Source organism: Argopecten irradians, chromosome 1 (genome assembly GCF_041381155.1).
Source record: "Argopecten irradians isolate NY chromosome 1, Ai_NY, whole genome shotgun sequence".
NCBI classification, from domain to species: Eukaryota; Metazoa; Mollusca; class Bivalvia; order Pectinida; family Pectinidae; genus Argopecten; species Argopecten irradians.
Window position 1 is genome coordinate 51,733,906 of NC_091134.1, and position 19,327 is coordinate 51,753,232.

At 32.1% G+C, this 19,327-nt stretch overlaps 2 protein-coding genes across 3 annotated transcripts; one reads left to right on the plus strand and one right to left on the minus strand.

Annotated features, from left to right (window-relative positions):
- The first annotated feature begins 1,355 nt into the window (after positions 1–1,355).
- Positions 1,356–11,436, plus strand: LOC138332329 (uncharacterized). 2 transcript variants are annotated; one of them, XM_069280385.1, is made up of 10 exons: positions 1,356–1,556; positions 3,957–4,125; positions 6,558–6,807; positions 7,272–7,375; positions 7,773–7,797; positions 8,177–8,323; positions 8,606–8,677; positions 9,085–9,216; positions 9,669–9,797; positions 9,961–11,436. In XM_069280385.1, exons 2-10 carry the CDS (start codon positions 3,973–3,975, stop codon positions 10,044–10,046), a joined length of 1,098 nt encoding a protein of 365 aa, XP_069136486.1. In that variant the 5' UTR covers positions 1,356–1,556; positions 3,957–3,972; the 3' UTR covers positions 10,047–11,436. The 2 variants fall into 2 exon arrangements, with proteins under 2 accessions (XP_069136486.1, XP_069136494.1); XM_069280393.1 differs by lacking the exon at positions 1,356–1,556 and having other exon boundaries at positions 3,343–4,125.
- Positions 11,437–11,575: 139 nt separating this feature from the next.
- On the minus strand, positions 11,576–18,235 carry LOC138332342 (uncharacterized). Its single transcript, XM_069280406.1, has 4 exons — positions 17,598–18,235; positions 15,476–15,631; positions 14,999–15,108; positions 11,576–11,919 (listed from the first exon to the last, which is right to left on the minus strand). The coding sequence occupies exons 1-4, from the start codon at positions 17,836–17,838 to the stop codon at positions 11,878–11,880; spliced, it is 549 nt and encodes a 182-aa protein (XP_069136507.1). The 5' UTR covers positions 17,839–18,235; the 3' UTR covers positions 11,576–11,877.
- Positions 18,236–19,327: the final 1,092 nt, after the last annotated feature.

The following is a 19,327-nucleotide window of genomic DNA, read 5'->3' on the forward strand; positions in this document are numbered from 1 at the left end:
ATGCTTTGATAATGATAATGACTTCACCAGTAAAACAACTACAAATTTACTACCAGAGATTTTTGACATGGAACGTTAAAGCCCCACCCCACTACCTTTCCGGAGCAAAAATAGAAAGGTTTCTTTAAAACATTACTAACATCAGAAAATATTTACAGATGGACAAAGATGAGATTACAACACCAAACTATGCAAGATTTCCTGCGTAATATATGAAAACAGTGGAGTGTCATATCGCTGCTTTGCCGTCTGGCGTAGTGATAGTCAACTACCGTGCGTTACACTCCCATTTTAAAAAATAAAAGCTGTTTCGGATTGGTAGTGGGCTTTTAATATTATTTATTTATTTTTTGAAAGTGACTCCTTACTGACTGTCCTTTTCCATTATCCGACGCGATTCATAAGATTAATATTCATAGAGAGCTTTGGCTCCTAAACGTAAACCATTGAAATTCTACTTTCGTTTGAACAACAAACCAATGAACATGGAAAAAAGGGACGTCAAAACATTTTGGAAATCTTTCGCTGACTTCTTGATGAATAGAAAAACCATTTTAATTGGACATATATTTGAAGACTTCATTTGCTATTTTAGCCATAGTGGAAAAGGACAATAAGTACGTATACACTTTAAAGAAAAAAAAATTTCGTGATAATGTGTTGTGTAAATGTATGTGTGTTTATTGAGAATGTGGTATGTTGCATCTCCTTATAGTAATGCATTTTCACTGACACGGCCCCACCCGGGCCCATACTACTATACTGACAAAGAGTAAACCATTCGTCCCACTACTACCATGTGATGTTGAGCGCTAAGCAGGAACAGGAACTGCCGCTTATATAGTATTTGGTGTGTCTGTTACAGGGGCGGAGTACACAATGAACTATTTATATAAATAAATATGCATATATTGTGTGCATGATAAATAAATAATGACAACAGGAATGGTAATGTTTGCTTGAGTTATCAATGATAATATACCTTGTAAGAAAGTGACGAGCGAGGTAAACTACTCAGAACATTAGATATTTATTTTTAGTTAGTTAAATATTAAAGTAAACAAATCGTGGAACGTAGCCTTAAAGTGTAACACTTAAAAATAGATTTGTGTGGGCGTTGGCAGACTTTATATACATTGTAGTTACATTTCAGGTTGTCTTACACAAGTGTAAGGCAATGGTATAGTATACATCGTGATTAATCGAAAACTCCATCATTCTCCTCACTGCTATTAAAATTATCAAACGTTGTTACATCTTCTACGAGTTATTGTAGGCTTTCGATTTAAATAGTAACATTGTTTCGCCAAATTTCCATAAACTATTTATAGCACTCATTTGCTTTATCTGGAAACACAGCGGATTCGGTGAAAATCTATGATAAGTACGTGGTGTGTTCATATGTTGATTACAACACGTATACGTTTTGTATGTAGAACATTTATCAAACTTAATACAGTGATAAATGATACATCATACATCAGAGTGACCGGATGCTGCCATTTCATACCATAACTCCAGGGAATACACCAAAATCGGTGTATCATATTAATAAGGTAAGTCATAAAACATGTATTAACTTTATCATGGTATTGTATGTCGTTAGATAACTAAATCGAATATACGACAATGAAGAAATATGTCGATAGGTGTACAATGAAGTTTAAATGTATTATAAAATGGCCGCAGTCTTCGGCCACTAATACAGACCTTCCAACGTGTAGACCGGATACTAGAAGAATAATACACACCTCAATGTAATTTTAAGACACAGACTGTTAATGTAACATTATACAGTTGTTGACTGGGGTTGAGGGCAACAGATGATTTGTGGACTCGAAGACCAGCTGTTTATGTGAGGGTCCAACAAATCATCGGTTGCCCGAAACCCAGTCGATAATTATATTGACCCATTGACTCATAAAAATGCATTGACGTCACGAATTGTATATGTGACGTCACTCCGGTCAAACAGCACATTTTAACAGTTCTTTGTACCGCTCGACGGAACAGTTAATTTATTGGCATTTTTGTCAATAGAGTTTATATCAAAACTAATTCACAGGGGAATAACAATACTTAATGATCTACTTTTATTTAACAGAACGTGATTCTTCATATTTATGTATGACAACAATATTCTTATTAACTATATATATATATATATATATAGGATCTTTAAAATGTTAAACGAGTATATCGCCCTTGAGTGATTTAAAAAAGAATGACACAAAGCTACGCAATCGGTCATTATTTATTCTACGCGGGCAATATCACACCATATGGACTGAAACAAAGGTCTTTAACTTTAATATTAGATAATATGAAATCCGTGGCACTATATCCTATATGGAATGATGTACTGATTGCGCATGCACCAAAAGCAAACTGAATTATTTTATATTATTTTTGTGTTAAATAGACATATGTATACACGATTAAACACCAATTATTGTTCAAATGATGAGTATCATTTATGCTCTGTCGGCGGTGGAGCATCTTTAAACAAAAATATTTACATTTACTTGCCACTTCTACTACATAAACTAACCAAGGCAAAGTGGAGTATATGACGGTATATAACTGACATCAAAAACGTGGCCATTATGACGTCACTAATGTTGACGTGGTGACGTCAACTGATCACCGTCAAAATGGCTGTTCCATCTTGTGGATTAAATCGTTCCTGATCTAGCTTAAACAATTTTAATACAGAGACCATAAAATGAGTGGTAATGTAAATATAAGCATTGAACTATCTTCCTATGCCATTTATGGTCTATATAGATGCCAGAGCTTTGCAGACAATCATCTCATAATGCGTTAGCGCGCATTATGAAGATTGTCTGCAAAGCTCTGGCATCTATATAGACCATAGATGCCATAGGAAGATAGTTTAAGTAAAACACAATTTCTAATGTGTTTATTTATTACAAAAAAAAATCATTGGTCAAAGAACGCCACCCGAAGAATGCAGTGTTTGGGCAAAGAAGTTCGCAAAGTAATATATTGACTCGATGTTTCTAAAATAGAAACACCGGGTCAATATGCTGTTAATATAATAATAATACTTTGAACGTCACGTGACCATGTATTAGCCAATGGAAATAGTGGGAAATCAGAGCATATCTAATATATTTCAATTATCGACCTTTCTGGAGGTCCATATGGTGTTATATCGCACGCCCTCGGTCATTATTTTAAATTTCATAAGGGCAATATCACTATGGACCGACAAATTAGCGAATGAAAAATGTGAAAATCAGAGCATATCTGCAAAATTTGTTGATTCACTTTATTTTGTTTTGACGAATGTTACTTATAATTGTGAAAGCTACAATGGTCATTTTAAAATGAATACCCAAAACTTGTGAGCTACAACATAAACAAAATGCACTTCCCTGATAATGTGGGATAGATCGTTTCTAGAGTTACCACACTTAACTTCTTTGTAGCATCTGTTGATTAATAGAAATAATGACAATACTGCATAATTATAAAGTTATTAATAATGAAATATCCTACATAACAAATACCGGGTAGTTCATTTGTTGGTAACATTAAATAATTATTTACGAGATTTTGTACAACAATATAGAGAAAACGTCTGGTAAGACATCCTTCTGATTTCGTTTTGAACAAGTACATAAAACTCAAAATAAAATTTAAATAAATAAAATTGAAGCTGCTTTCTGAACTGGTCTGGTACATTAACAGAACGCATCAGTCAATAATAAATTGCATTGAAAATTAGGTAATTTAAAAATATTTCAACAAAGTCTTGCTGTAAGTCATATCAAAACTTATTGTCTAACATAATTTTAGTTTTCTAGGTTTTATTCATTTATGTATACACTGATATCGAACTTTGACTTTTTATTTCCTTGCCATTTACACAAAATTTTCCCGAGGTAATGTTTTAAGCAAACGGTTTAATTCATTTTTTCATATTTCAGGGGAAATTATTACAGTATGGAGAAAAACACATCATTCAGTACCAAAACGAAGTCTGTCAAACAGGAGACTTTAAAGAGTGGTGTCAACAACACTGTTATTTGTAATGATAAATTACAAGAGCAGAAAAATGACAAACAAGTTCTTATTTATATAAGTCATGATGATCAGGTAAATGATTCAAGATTCAATTGTTTTATTAACATATCACAAATATATATTTACATAGCTAAAATGGTGCTCAGCCGAAAACTTCATACACATATATATAGATGTGTCAATTTAACTTAGCTAAAAGATGTGAAGCTGAAGTTGAATCGTCATCTTCAAAATACTAAGGAACGATAATTAAGATTAGAGAGAATAAAGGATTTGTATTTCCACTTCCTTGTTTTAGCTCCTGTCAATGCATTTCAAAACACAATTGCGTGAGTTTTTTTTACATATTCTAAAAGTTTCGCAAATTCCAATCAGTTATGGTAAAAAAAATGTAATCCTGTCTCGTGTACTCTTTCCTACTGATAGTGCTTGGATCATATCAGGATTAGACTTTGTACTATTCTCTTTAAACAGCTCCACTAAAATACTATTCTAAAACTCTTTTTAGATATATACGGGGTTGGAGTCATTACATAAGATACCCCTGATATGCTGATAAACATACAAATCATCACTGAACCTGAATGCTAGAAAAGGATTTTTTTCTAAAACAGTGTCAATATTTCATTTTTATCATTCAAAATGTAATATCACCAAAACAAGAAATGTTACTATAACAACTAATACTGTGTTTCCTTGACATTATTTATACTACATTAATTTAACAATAAAAGGATTGTTAGATTGCATTTATTGGAGATATAAATGCAATCTGGATGGCAGATAAATAAAATAGCGCCCGTATGCAATCTAACAATCCTTTTATTTTTATATTTACATTTTACTTGCTAGTTCAAAGTAAAATATAATTGAGATGCGAGTGAACATTGGAATTTCCTGCTTCAACCGTTAACCTCAACAGTCGAGTTAAGGTTCATGAAATGGCTTTAACCAGTGATATTTTGCAAGCCGAAAACGCATTACTGTGCTGCAATTGAACAGAACTAATTTCATTAATTGTTGGTATATATCCTGGCTAACTGTCAGTCTTACTGTTGATAAGTAATTTGTGAAGCTGCTTGTAAATTTCAGTAAAATAAGAGAAAAATGTATATTTCTGGAGAAGACATAGAACTTGTGTGAATTGCATTGAAAGCACCAAATAATCGTGCCATCGTGTTCAGTAGTGACTATGCCAGGCACTCCAACAGTTTGTTTGGCAAAATCGGACCAGCGAATAGCGCAGGAGCCTATTGTTGTAAATGCAAATGGCTGCTTTAAATGGCGGATCACAAATATAACATATAAAAGGACATTTTAATTGATACAAGTGCTCTTATATACACTATAAGGTACTCTGAACATGACAAGAAGAATATTTACGAAAAAAATAGTTAAAATGTGGACTTTGAGGCTCTTTCCGGAAATTTGCATTTTTCACCCCAAACAGGTTCTTTGAACTATTTTTTTCGTGAAGAGTCTTCTTGTTATGTTCAGAGTACCTTTTGGTGTCTATAAAACATTTGTATCAATTGAGATGGCTTCTTATATGCGATATTTTCGATCCGCCATTTATAGCAGCCATTTGCATTTACTACACTAGGCTCCTGCGCTACTTGCTGGTCCGATTTTGCCAAACAAACTTTTGGAGTACCTGGCATATTCACAACTGAACACGATGGCACGATTATTTGGTTCCATCAATGCAATTCACACGAGTTCTATGTCTTCTCCAGAAATATACATTTTTCTCATATTTTACTGTATTTTACACGCAGCTCCACAAATTACATATCAACAGTAAGACTGACAGTTAGCCAGGGTATATACCAACAATTAATGAAATTAGTTCTGTTCAATTGCAGCACAGTAATAAGTTTTAGGCTTGCAAAATATCACTGTTTAAAGCCATTACATGAACCTTAAATGTGATACAAATTGTCCCTTTAAAAAATTGAAAAGACGACAAAATTTTAATATTTTCAATAGCTTATCAGTTTACTTTCAATTGTACAGACATTTAAAAGAACTTTTTTTATAGTTTCATAATCAAACTGGTTCATTAATCTACAATGTGAATTTTCCCGCGCGGACTAACATGGTGTCATTAAACAAGACTCACATTCATTCATATAGATATTACTACACCAAGTCTAGGCTGCATTTTTGGCCCATAATGCAGATCACGATTATCATTAGAGTAATGGGAATCGCTGTGGCAAAATATAAATATTTTGTCAAGAGCCAGAAAGAATAGGATGCCGCAATGCGTTGGTTCCAAGATAATGATAATGTCGTGGTTCGTCTTTTTGATACTGGAGAAAGAGTCCAACACATTTAAAGATCACACCCAGAAAGGAGCGATCATGAAGATGGTTCTTACTTTAAATGTTACTTATATATATTTAATTTGGCACATGCCCTGACACTTGTAATTAATTTTCCAAATAGTTATTTTGTGTAATTTATTTCAAGTCAATGATATCATCATTATTTTCTTTCAGCATATCGCTCTGTGCTCCGAATGCATAGACACTCAGCTAAGTAACATATTCACAACGACTGATCCCCAATGTTTTCCAATTCGACTTGAAAGAAAGCTTTTGGATAAATGTGACGAATTAAAATCTTCTATAAGCGGAGGATTTATCATAAAACATATAAAAGATCTCTTAAAAGACGACACTTTGAAGATTTTGAAAACTTCTGGAGATTCTGAAGATTCCGTCTTAGCGAAATGTTATAAGGATCAGGGTAAGAAAACGAAGCAATAGGCTTTTGCACTTGATAAGTTCAATTGGTTAAATGCAAAGCTAAATATTTACATTTCCAAAAGCTCAATACCTACATTTTGTAGGTAACTATTTTGAGCCTTAAGTATGGTTCCTCTGCCTTATAGCGATGTATCCATGACGTCACAACTGTGACGTTGGAAATTACACTTCTTGACTCTCACTGCTGACTGTTCAGTTTGAAATATTTACTCCTACCAATGAAGGCAGGATGTATCCGATCATATTTTAAAGACAGTTCATAAAAAACGGTTAAATCCATAGCGTTGTTAGATCTTGTATTGGAGCATAACGTAGAGCATCGTAGTGTAATGATTCCTGGAAATATGGATTCAATTTCAAAAAAATTATAAAATATAGATAAATCCATAAATAAATTGTGCATCATTATATTTCTAATTATCAAAATTGTACATTGATATATAGGGTCCTCTGGAGTTAAACTATCGGGCAAGGAAGAATATTGTCGACTGGTGCTCAAGTTGATGCAACATAAAGATATCGAATATCTGGAATTTGAATCACCACGTGTAAGTATTTTAACCTAAAATAGTGGTCTTAGAAAAATTGAGCTACATTAAGTAGTGACTTGTCACAACTTATACTAATCACATTGTGTATAGCATGCCTACATATAGGCATATATCATTAGATCCTTTTGGGTTAGAGAAATAATCCTTGATATATTGAAACAACCAAATATGGCATAATAAAACTTTCGTTTCTTACATTTCTGGTATTTTAGTAATTGCAAAGTCTTGACTAAAGTTTGTTTCATGGAGATAAACAGAAGATGATTCAGAAAAACATGCCAAAAGTAGTTTGTAATAATTCATTTCAAAATAATATCATTATTGGATTATACACGACAGTCTATTGCATTTTTTTAAAATGGATTGATACGCCCTCATCACTTATTTGTTGCAGGTAACAAGATCCTCGATTAGGCAAGGTAATTCGTTTAGAGGATATATTATATTCAAATATTTGTGCTGGTAAGCTTATTATACCCCTAGCAACGAAGTTTGGAGGGTAAACTAAAATTTGCTTCTCTAACTGTCTCTTTATAGAAAATAGAACGTCTGCCCATCTAGAGATTAATTTCAATGCAATTTGGCGGCAATGTTTTGTACCATAGGTATATGTGCATGTAGCTATTTTATAGAAATATTGGTTGTCATGGTAACCGAGTCATTATACACAGGTTTTGTAAAATGGCCAAAACGTCATTAGCGGACTTTTTCAATTCTGTACAAAGGTCAATTCTTCTAAGATGTATGTATACTTTCTGTTGTTTGTTTATGTCAGATATGTAAATGTATCATTAAAAGATGCCAGTGATGTAGATGAAGATAGTGGAGCACATTCTACCACAGAAGATTCGGAATGCTCGCCATTTTTTTCTCCTGTGTCCTCTAGCGCTACGGATCCAAAGAAAACACCAGAATTCCTTCGGTTACTTAACAAAATAAGAGAATGTAAGTGTGTGTTATATGTTTACAATGGCATAATTGGATTATAGACATATTATTTGTTTAAATTACAGCAATGATATGGTTATTCTAGGATTGATTACCGGTGTTGATATAGTAAGATAATTGAAACCGATAAGATAATTGGATAAAAGTAAAAAGACACCCGACTTCTCCACACATATACGGATGATAATCGTATTGAAAATAGTACATGTCCGGGTTTGCTTTGCAGGTTACATCATATCTTAAAAATTCATACTTTTGTATACTTTTTGTATTGAACAGTGCACCAATGCCCAATGGATATTCCACGAGGACCTCCACAAGGCTCAACTCCTGTAGGAGGAGGAAATGATGGTAGGCATTGTCACAACGTTATAGTATAAATATGTATTAAATAATCCATTTGATGCGCTATGATATATAAAAGACGTAGTATTAGAATACATGTTTAACAGTACTCATACTTCTCATGAAACAAGTGCCCTGCGTGTATTCGATTTAATGCACTTGCCTATCGGATAGTTTCTTCCTTCCCGTCCTAGGTGTTACTAACTTAATGTGTTTGCTAACAACAAACTAAAAAGTGTCTTCTTTTTTTCACGACGATTGTCTGTTTTGCCACTTTTTTATAATAGTATAATATATTTAAGCCAGTATTTGGTGCTTTGAATATGATATTATCAACAGAAACGTGAAAGCCATTTCACAACATATGATGGTTTGACATTCTAATATTATAATAGTGTTATTCATCCATTCAGACGACCTGGAAGTAGATGCTGATCATGAAACACTAGAGGATAATACCAGAGAATCAGCAGTCCCAATCTTCGGCATGAAAGCTATACTATCAAAAGAAAGCAAGTCGAGCTCTTTTTCTGGACAACAAGGGAGTAAGTTTACTTTGTCAGAAAAAACCTAACTAAAGCAATACGAAATACATTTAAGATAATATTTTCATCAGAACTTCAAGCAGGCATAAATATGCAAATATTTCTAATATTGTAAGAAGAACTCTATAGAGCATAACTTTATGATGTATGATATGGGAAGATAACACAATATTACCCAGGAATCCTCTTACCGATTTAGTATGTCGAACGCCAATAACAGCGACTAAAACCCCTTTACAACCGAGAACGAATATATAGTAATTGATTAGCATTGTTAGAAATTCACCTTTTTGTCATCTTGCTTAACTAGTATTTTTTATACCGATTATTTCTTAAAGTAGAATTATATGTTTGTTTTGATTATTATGAGTCACAGTAACGCGAACCTCCAAATTTTAATCTTGAGGTGTATTTTTTTTTAATTTATTTATTTGTTTGTTTGTTTGTTTCAGAAAGCGACACAAATTTTAGAAATGTGACATATCTTTTGGGAACACCTTCAGCATCTTACTTAATAGAAGAGATTGGATATGAAAGGGATCTTGTTCTGCAAGCTATATCAGACTACACTAGAGTAAATGGTATAGAAATTCATCATTGTGGAATGACATCAATATAAGTATTGCAATCACATTGGTATCTTGGAATCTACAGTGTATATTTCACATATCTCGTTTTAGTGTATTGTATAGAATTCTCCTTTTGTACGACAATTGTTGATTTATTTTTTTATTTTCTTTGTAGGAAATGTTGAATTTGACGAGAACGCTTTGATAACTTTTATAGAAAATGACGTACCCAAAATAGCACAAGAACAATCACTTAAATAGATGAAGATACTTAGAAGAATAGGAAATCCAATGAAGTCGAATGAAAGGATAAAACGACGTATCCTTTTTACATTACAAATATCATAACTTAGATCAACTCCTAAGGGAAATAATTAATTGAAATGTCATTACATTACAAAATATTTATTGGTTTCTTATCAAAGTAATATGTGCCATAACCTATTTTTTTCTTCAGAAACCTATTGAACACCTCAACTTTTGGTAAAATAAGCTCTTAAAATCATTCAAAGATTAAAGGCACACAGATATGATGCTTTATAATTATCAGTTCATGGTAATTACATATTATGTCATATCATGGTTTTTGCAGTACTGCAAAATAATAATAAAAAATTAAACCTATGCAATTTAATTATTGTAATTCTTAAAATGTGGGTAACTTTTGTTGGTAAATAACATATTGAAAGCTCTCTTGATCCGTTAGTATGATAATTACGGCACATACAACTGTAAATATACATCATAAAACTGTTTTGTTAATGTTATGTTCTCAACAAGGTTATCAGGATTGATATTTACATTGTTAAATTGTCAAACTTTGTAAAGTTAACATCAATCAAACCGGTATTTAAAAACAAAATTATAAATAATGGTTTTTTTTTCGAATTTAAAAAGTATATCAAAAAGACATAATGGATACATGTAACCAGTTTATGAAAATCGCTATTGGTGGATTATGTAAGAACAGACAACTCGTTGCAAATTGACCAACCATTAAATTACTTCGGTTGTACATATTAAGTGCCTAGTATATATGTTCAAATATATACATGTTCTTTTAATTCAATGAAAAGTCGCCTTGCGCCAACAATAGGAACCACTATATATATTTTGTTTTAATACATAGTAAATACAACATTTTGAAATTTGTTGTTTGGTTATTTTGATCATGGGATGTTGCTTCACTCATTTGCGGATTTCGTTTTGGCTTTTCATCAAATAAAGAAAAACGGAAATAGTTCCAATGAATTCTTACTATATCTATTTACATAATCTGAAATAATAAGCACTTCACTGTGCAACATGAATTATAGATGTTCCTAAATTTTCACAAAGCGGCATCTTATGCCCCGATTCATTGAGATTCTCTTTAATTAAACATTAAATTTTGTTTACAAGTTTTTGTCAAAATCCGGTAGCGGATTCACACATTTTGCAAACAACATACCGTACATACGATGAAATTTAAAAAAAAAGAATAATTACATCAATGCTTATAATTAATATTCTAGACTACTTGATAAAATAAAATGCATTTACACGTATGATTCCATTGATTTTGCAAGGGATTATTTTTTAAAATTAATACGTAACGTCTATGTTCCAATTGTGACGTCAAATCAAAGAAAAAAAATAACAAAGGATGACAATTTATTGACTCGTGCCCTATTTGGGCCTCGAACTCACTATCTACGGCACCCAATCCCCTAGCCAAAAATACCTGCGCCCTCTGTGGCGTCATTATCACGACGGGCAACAAAGAAAATTAAGTATTCAATTTTCAAATATATGTTTTGTAACATTTATTTCTGTAATAAGTGTAATAATTAATATATGAACAGAAAGAATATTCGTTGACTGTCTCATCATAATAATCATCACTAATATAAATTATCCTCAGGTGTTCAGCCTCCTCCTCTTCTAAGAAATACTTCATCACATATAAAATGTTCAAACACGTTCATCCAAACGTCATTCGAGTCTTCATTGATAATACTACCAAATACAACTTTATTTTCTTGTCTTAACTTGCATTCAATTTGCTTTTAACATATCAATACAAATAACATATCTACATTTATTTATCGAATCAGAAACCAACTAGCTGTTTTGAGAACATGAATCCAACGATCTGAAATGAAGAACAATTTTTTTAAAATACATTCCGTTGTTTTGTATTGCTTTACGTTGATGAGGACAATATGGTATTGTTTTATATTTTTAAACATCGTGTATACTAGAGGAATGCATTGTTTTTAAAACAATATTTATTGGCTTTTTTAACAATCCTGTTATGTTTTCTGTTTCTATGGCAAACTCCTGATTTGAATATAGCTGTGATTCTTAACGATCTTCTCGTGTGAGGTTACAATCTCATTGAAGTCCCTTTCAACTTTATTTTTTAAATTGAAAGAGTTTTTAATTTTGTGATTTTCAAAATATAATTGACTCTGTATGTAGCTAGTTACCATATGTGGCAAAGAATTGGAATCATATTGCTTATAGACTATGCAAAACGTTTCAGAAATAAACTATATGATGGCCATTCCTAAAACAATGTGTGATTCTTACGCTTTGTAGAAAGTCGAAATTTCACATGTTTTACTTCCGAATTTTCACATAAATCACCGATGAAAGGGTATCATTAGCTATATTAAGTACATATCTGCTGTAAATTTGTTTTAAATTCATTTTTTGTTTTCATGTTTTAAAAACAAACATTTCAGTTTCAAATTAACATATTTTGAATTTTGATTGAAAAAATAGCAAATATTGCATTGGGGCAAAAATCAAGCGCACTAACATCAAATATTTTAGGGGGTAGGAGTAACTTATGACAAAATAGAATAAATATAAATCGACTATGTATTACAATTAATTTTTAATGAAAATAACATTTTATCATCGACATGTATGTAAGCAATCATACTTATCAAACAACAATTTAAAATATATTGTTTTAGATTGTTGTATGTATGTTCAAAGCAGAGAAATTCAAGCTATATTAATTTTGATTCACAATAGTTCTAAATCAAGTACATGTATACCACCATATGATTTTTATTTCATTTTCAACTTTAATATAAACTAATACAGAACATCCTTACTATGTTAGTAAATTTTATGTTGCTGTCTGGTCGTAATATCCTGGTTAACATCAAATGCTTTTTTTAATTTGATTTTTTTTATTTTCATTTACGTAAATGGTTGTGTAAATTTGCTTCTGAACTTCAGATGTGTATAATATATCAAGAGTGTGACCAGTGTAAATTTCATATAATACATATTAATATGTGATTGTGTTTTAAAATACTCACTTTGTGGTAAGCTGTGTATGGTACATGTGATTAGACAATATAAGTTATTTTAAAATATATCATATACACAATTTAGAGTGTGTATATACATGCTCAATCAATATTTTCCAAAATAAACTTATTCTAAAACTGAATATACTTGATACTGTCATTGTATTGCATAGAGTATGAATCATAATTTAGATAGTAATAGATTATATAATTTAGTGTACCTGTAGGCGTGGTGATAAGGTGGTGTATCGGTTTCGTAAATGATATAGATGGATTTGTTTTAGAAAAAATATATATGTAGACATATGTAGATATAGAAAGATTACCCAACGAGTGGTTGTTGGATATGGAATTTATTACACACGAGTGAGTTAATTTTTAAAAGTTACAAAAGATACAAACTTTAGCGAATGCCTTTTGTAACTTCTAACAAATGACTTTGTGTATTCAATAACCCCGAGTTGTGTGACCTTTTTCTACTACAATTAAGTCATCTACAAGAAGGTAAAAAAGAGATAACTTTGTTTCCCGACATATGCAAATAACGTGTAGTGATAGCATCATAAGTAAATGATATCATCATAAGTAAATAGGCACTCATAAGTATTCAAAAATCTTAATTGCTAAAATAATGTATTAATAACAAATTATTTCAATTATGAACAACTATTCCATGCATTTCCTTCATACTGTAAGTCTTTCTGAATCGAGATTTCTGTAGGTACTTTAACAATAACTTCATCATTGTCAAACTACATGGACATGTTACGGCAAAGTGATATCTACTGTTCGGCAAATAATTATCAACACGTTGTAACCAAGTTAAAGTCAGGCTTAAGTGCGTTAACTCTACCGAAATCATCCACAGAGTCATCGTAGGATAAGATAACCACTAAATAAGACAATTATGAATTAAGCGTCGATTGTTTATGTTACGAATGGGAAAACATGAAAGATTCCGAGGCCTTCACACATTCGGTTTCAACAGTGGTTTGTTCTGCAAGCAGCGATCAGAGTACATCAGCAGGACGCCATTCGATAATTGATGACGTCAACAATTTGTGACGTGACCGTGACCAAAAAAGTAGTTTGGGTCAATGTTTAAAATCTTGATCAATCAAAAGACCGGAAGATGTTTGCCATTAGTGGAATATCAATATATTTATACCTAGTACATTTATATAATAGCCTGAAAGTGGAATAGCATGAACAATTGGTAGAAAACATATTACATGCACTAGTTTATAAAACATGTGTTATGTTATCGTTAGAGTAATTAATGAAACCGTGGGTAGACATATGTAAACTCAAAATATAGCTATATAGCTGCAGGTCATAGAGTAGGTAAGAAGTTATATAAATGTAAACTTACCTGTACCAGGAAACGATGTAAGGTATGTTTAAATTAACCGACATAGGCGAGACTTACCTGATGTCTGATACGTAGATATATGAATGAAGCCAAGATGAGACACGTAATTTTCTCTCATGTAATATTGGCTGTTCAATTGCAATAAACTCGTCTCGCCTGAGGCTGTATTGTATGAATAACCGTGCAATAAAGTCCCGTGACGTCACAGCGTGAACATAACTACTATTCTTTTTTTGTACAATTTTATCATTTTGTACAGAAACTAAGCTTGATTTACTTTGAAAAATACAAGCAATGGGATTTGCGTTGAACATATAGCACCATTTTCATGTATGGAGAATCGTCTTGCAGTCGGAATTTTTTTCGAATCTTTTTTTTTAATATGAAGGATATTCTACCCTCGGATTCACAAAATGCTGTAAAACATTTTTTGTTTGTCTTTCTCGGCAAGACTCGGGTTTTACAACATTTTGTGATCCTCGGGTAGAATATCCCTATCCTTTATATCCACACAAATAACATTGACTTACCGGTATAACCTGGAAAGCTCCTGAAACAAGGCATACATAAAAGGATGTTCCAAGAGAATGGTGACCTTGACCTTGCAAAAGTGCCAAACAGCACGATAACATCAAGGATCCTGTAGATATACCAGAACATGGTGTTGAGACATTTTGTTACAATATTGAAACACTTTTTTATTTCAAATACTTTTGCAGAATTATACAGATCTTGAACGAGTTGCTAAACAAACGTTAACCAATCAAACAAAATTCAGTTAATGTTTATATAAAATGGGCACATACATAGCAATATGTTTATCATATTTTCGTCATTGTAAAAAATAAAAACATTTGGTTTTTTTACAATTGTTCTTTGCAGCTTATTGCTATCTTAGCAAAGTAATTTTCACGAGAAAAAAAAGTTAATAAAGAAGTTTCAAATAAACAATGACATTTAAATGATCCATATCTACGGTTTTTAACAAATATCTAGATTAGTCTTACCACTAGCAAATCCTACAAAGATGACCGATCTGGTCGACAGATAATGGTATTTGATGCCCTTTATGAAGACGAAGACGGTCGCCACTGTGCCTCCTAGTGCACCAATGATAGATAATGTCCCTAGTACAAAAGCCGCTACCAAAGGACCGGATACCGCTTTTTGTGTAAGAAGATGACGATGATTATATAAATTACAGATCAAAGGTTGCATGTATATACATCTTTTGGATTTGTCATTACGTATCGTTTTATTGCTTTTATTTAAGGAATAGATATTTACAGTTTTTCAAGTAAATGAATATTATTTTTTCCCGCGGCAGTTGCATATTTTTTATTAAAATACCCATGTTTTTTTTTCTCCCGTCATCGCCAACGAATTCGATTGAACAGCTGATTGGAATCGAGTCATTCATATGTGCCTGCCAAAAGTGGGGTCATGACCTCACGTTGCTACACCATCGACTATTCACATAACAATAGAATCGCCGCGCGTGTTGTGCTAACATTATACACTGATAATGATAATACTAGAAATCATGGTTATTGAGTCCATGTCAGTGCAAACTGTAAATATATATAATTATACGGATAACTGACTGATAAGCATTTTACATTCATTTTTTTCCGGCCGAAAATATCCAGAAGGTTACACACTGAACGTAGATATTTAATATTTATCATCAACAATAAACATGTGTTATCAAAATGACACACATAGCAAACCTGTCATAATCAATCGAATTTGTAGTTAAACTTTAGTAATCTGCTGTAGTATAGCTAAAGTTAACATACATCCTTCAACTTACATACTTAAGTTATCTTCCTTTTTAAGAATTAATTTTCGTTCAAATTTCTAAACTTAAAATTCGTTGCCAACATTAAAGACGCCAGAATAATATGTGCTGTGTTATTATTTCTTGTCAATAAAAATGCATAAATTACCTTATGTTTTCAAAAGTTTTGAACGTTGCAAATCTGACCTGCAGTTACTTGATATTCTGGGTGTGTATTATGCAAATTTTAAAAATAATATTGTTTTAAAAACAAACTTCAAAACACAGATCAAGCAGTCATTTGATATTTAGCTGTCTCCATGAGTCATGGCCGGTAACCAGACATGCACATAGAGAGGAGAAAAAAATGTTTACCACACTAAATAGATAACAATTAACAGGATGCGGGGTAAGAAAGTATACGCTTACCTGGTAAATACTCACAAAAGGAGAACAAAATACAAGTTTAAAATCAAAAGGTGTTCTCATGGAATATTACTATGCTGAAGTGATTGTTCCGAAATTGTTAGTTTTAACTTTTCGCTTGATTTCACGGTTTGACGCAATTACTGAGATATGGCCATAGCAACGCTTTCAGTTCATGTATTTGACTTTTTTTGGATATGACATCACATGGCAATTCTCCAACATATTTGTCATCAAAACCATTTAAGTAGCTTAGTGAAAAGTTGATGTCTCTTTAGTTTCTCTAACCCATGCTACCTAATCTTCCTTATTTGAAATAGATAGGCCTAGTTTCAATAACAATAACGGCAACGCACGTTGATTGCTGGTTCTCTTTTACCATAACCTTTTAATAAGTCTTTAATTTCTTTAATCGAGGTAGCGATTGATTTGCACACTTCTGTATTGTAGGAACATTACCATTCTTGTTATTGATCCTTTATGGATCTTTGATCAAATAAATAATGACCGAGGTCAATATAATTTACTCTACAAGAGCGAATAACACTATGTGAACCGAATCAAAAGTCCTTAATTTTTATATTACTGGTATATATAAATTTTATATTATATATGTAGTTTCTGTTTCTTTAACAATTGTTTATTACAAGAAGAACGATGGTCATAGGACGCCACCCTGAAGAATCCATAGCAAAATATTAACTCGATTCTAACGCCAAAAAAGGAATATTGATGGTGTGGCTAACTTGGAAATACCGAGAATAGTGGAAAAGCACGGCACATTTAATATAATAATGTGATAATTTAACATGATAATCTTAAATTATTTTTCACCAAAACAAAACAAAAACTGAACAAATCAGTAAATATGGTACCTGTTTGTTTAATTGAATTGTATACTATTATATCAAATTTATACTTACGTTCTTCTGAAAACCAACCCGCTAATAGACAGGACGTGTTGTTATCGTGGCCATGGCAACAGTCATATATAAGTCCACGATCTGAACAAACTTCGTCGAAAAACCAAAACGGAGTACAAAAACCGACGACATTACAAATTGTTGTTAGAAACATCAGTGGGTAGAGGTATCTCCAGGATTCATCTCCGTCTGGTCCAGTTTTTGATTTTAGGAGCCTCTTCAAAACAGTTAAAAACTCCATTGGGCAGGAGTGATTCCCAGCGATGTTAGGATGCAATATATCGCATTAGTTAATTGTGTACATGTACGTAATGTATGCACCTTATGACAGTTTAATTGTCAGTGTATGCACACTGCACTACGTTGACATCTCTATCCGAAGTTTCCTGTTTACATTCCCTATGTATCTTTGTTCTAGTCCCTCGCACCTTATACAATAAATATGGTCCAGGACCACTACAGGTGATGTCCATTTACCCTGGCCATATCTACAACATGTCATGTGATAATTGATGTATCTTGTCTCTGATAGTGACGGCCTGTATGTTGTCAGTTTACAGAGGACGATTCAGTTTACTACATTGAGTGTCTTACCTTGGCTACATTTTTAAGAAATATTTTCTAATTTTAGAATCCTTATGAACAGATACACCTAATGTTACTTATATTCGCACATCAGTTTTATAAGTTTTCCTTTGAACTTGTCTTCTTTCCGCTTCACCAATCGCACGGATCTGTGAAGCTATACAAAAGACTCGTACTTAACTCTAATTTTCGAATAGCCTTTATTATGTTTGTAATGTATACATCGGACTTGTATGGGACACACAAGACCGCCAGTGCATATACCGATACTTTCAAAATTATAGATAAAAAGTCGTTCAACATCAACCTAATATACATTTGTATAATATACATAATGGTTTTTTAACAACACAATGGTGGTTTTAGATAAATTGGCAAAATCACAATAAACAATAGGGTGAAATTAAAATAATTATGCAATTAAATTAAAATGGAATACTCTTATGTGTCGCTCTCCGTTTCAATCAGCGGACGGTTTACAGGGAGTAACATTGAATATTTAATTTCATTTAAAAACATTGAATAGGTATGCAAATTATTCTGGAGGTGTAGAGTTTAGTAAATGTTACCTAAAAATAAGATCCCATTCAACACTTTATAAATAGAACTATAAGTATGGACAGTTATATATAAATATTGATTAAATGACTAAATGAATAAAAGAAATTATTAAATGTATACAGAAATCTAACCAAGTGTACATGTTATGTACTGTATTTACGACAACCATATGTGTATATATGTATTTCTGTGAGACACGACTTGTGTTATAAATATTCTGAATGTGTCTGACACTAAAAACCACTAGTATACACCAGATATGTCTGCACAGGTGTATCAACAAGGAAGGTGATTCACTTACTGCTTCGGTTTGTTAAACAGTTTTCTAGATATCACTGACGCAACGACTTTGTAAATGGATAGTTGCCCAAACATATGAAGCTTTTATGTACATTGTATCCATATTTCTTTTAATTTGTGTTGCAGATTATTTTAAAAGAATGTACAAGTCAACTCAAAAGAAAATTGGATATATCAAAGTTTCCCATTTTTACAATTGTACGCAAAGTATGCATGAGTAGATTAAAAACACCCACACGATGTTTATTCACGTTTATATAATTTGTATACATTTGATTCAATAT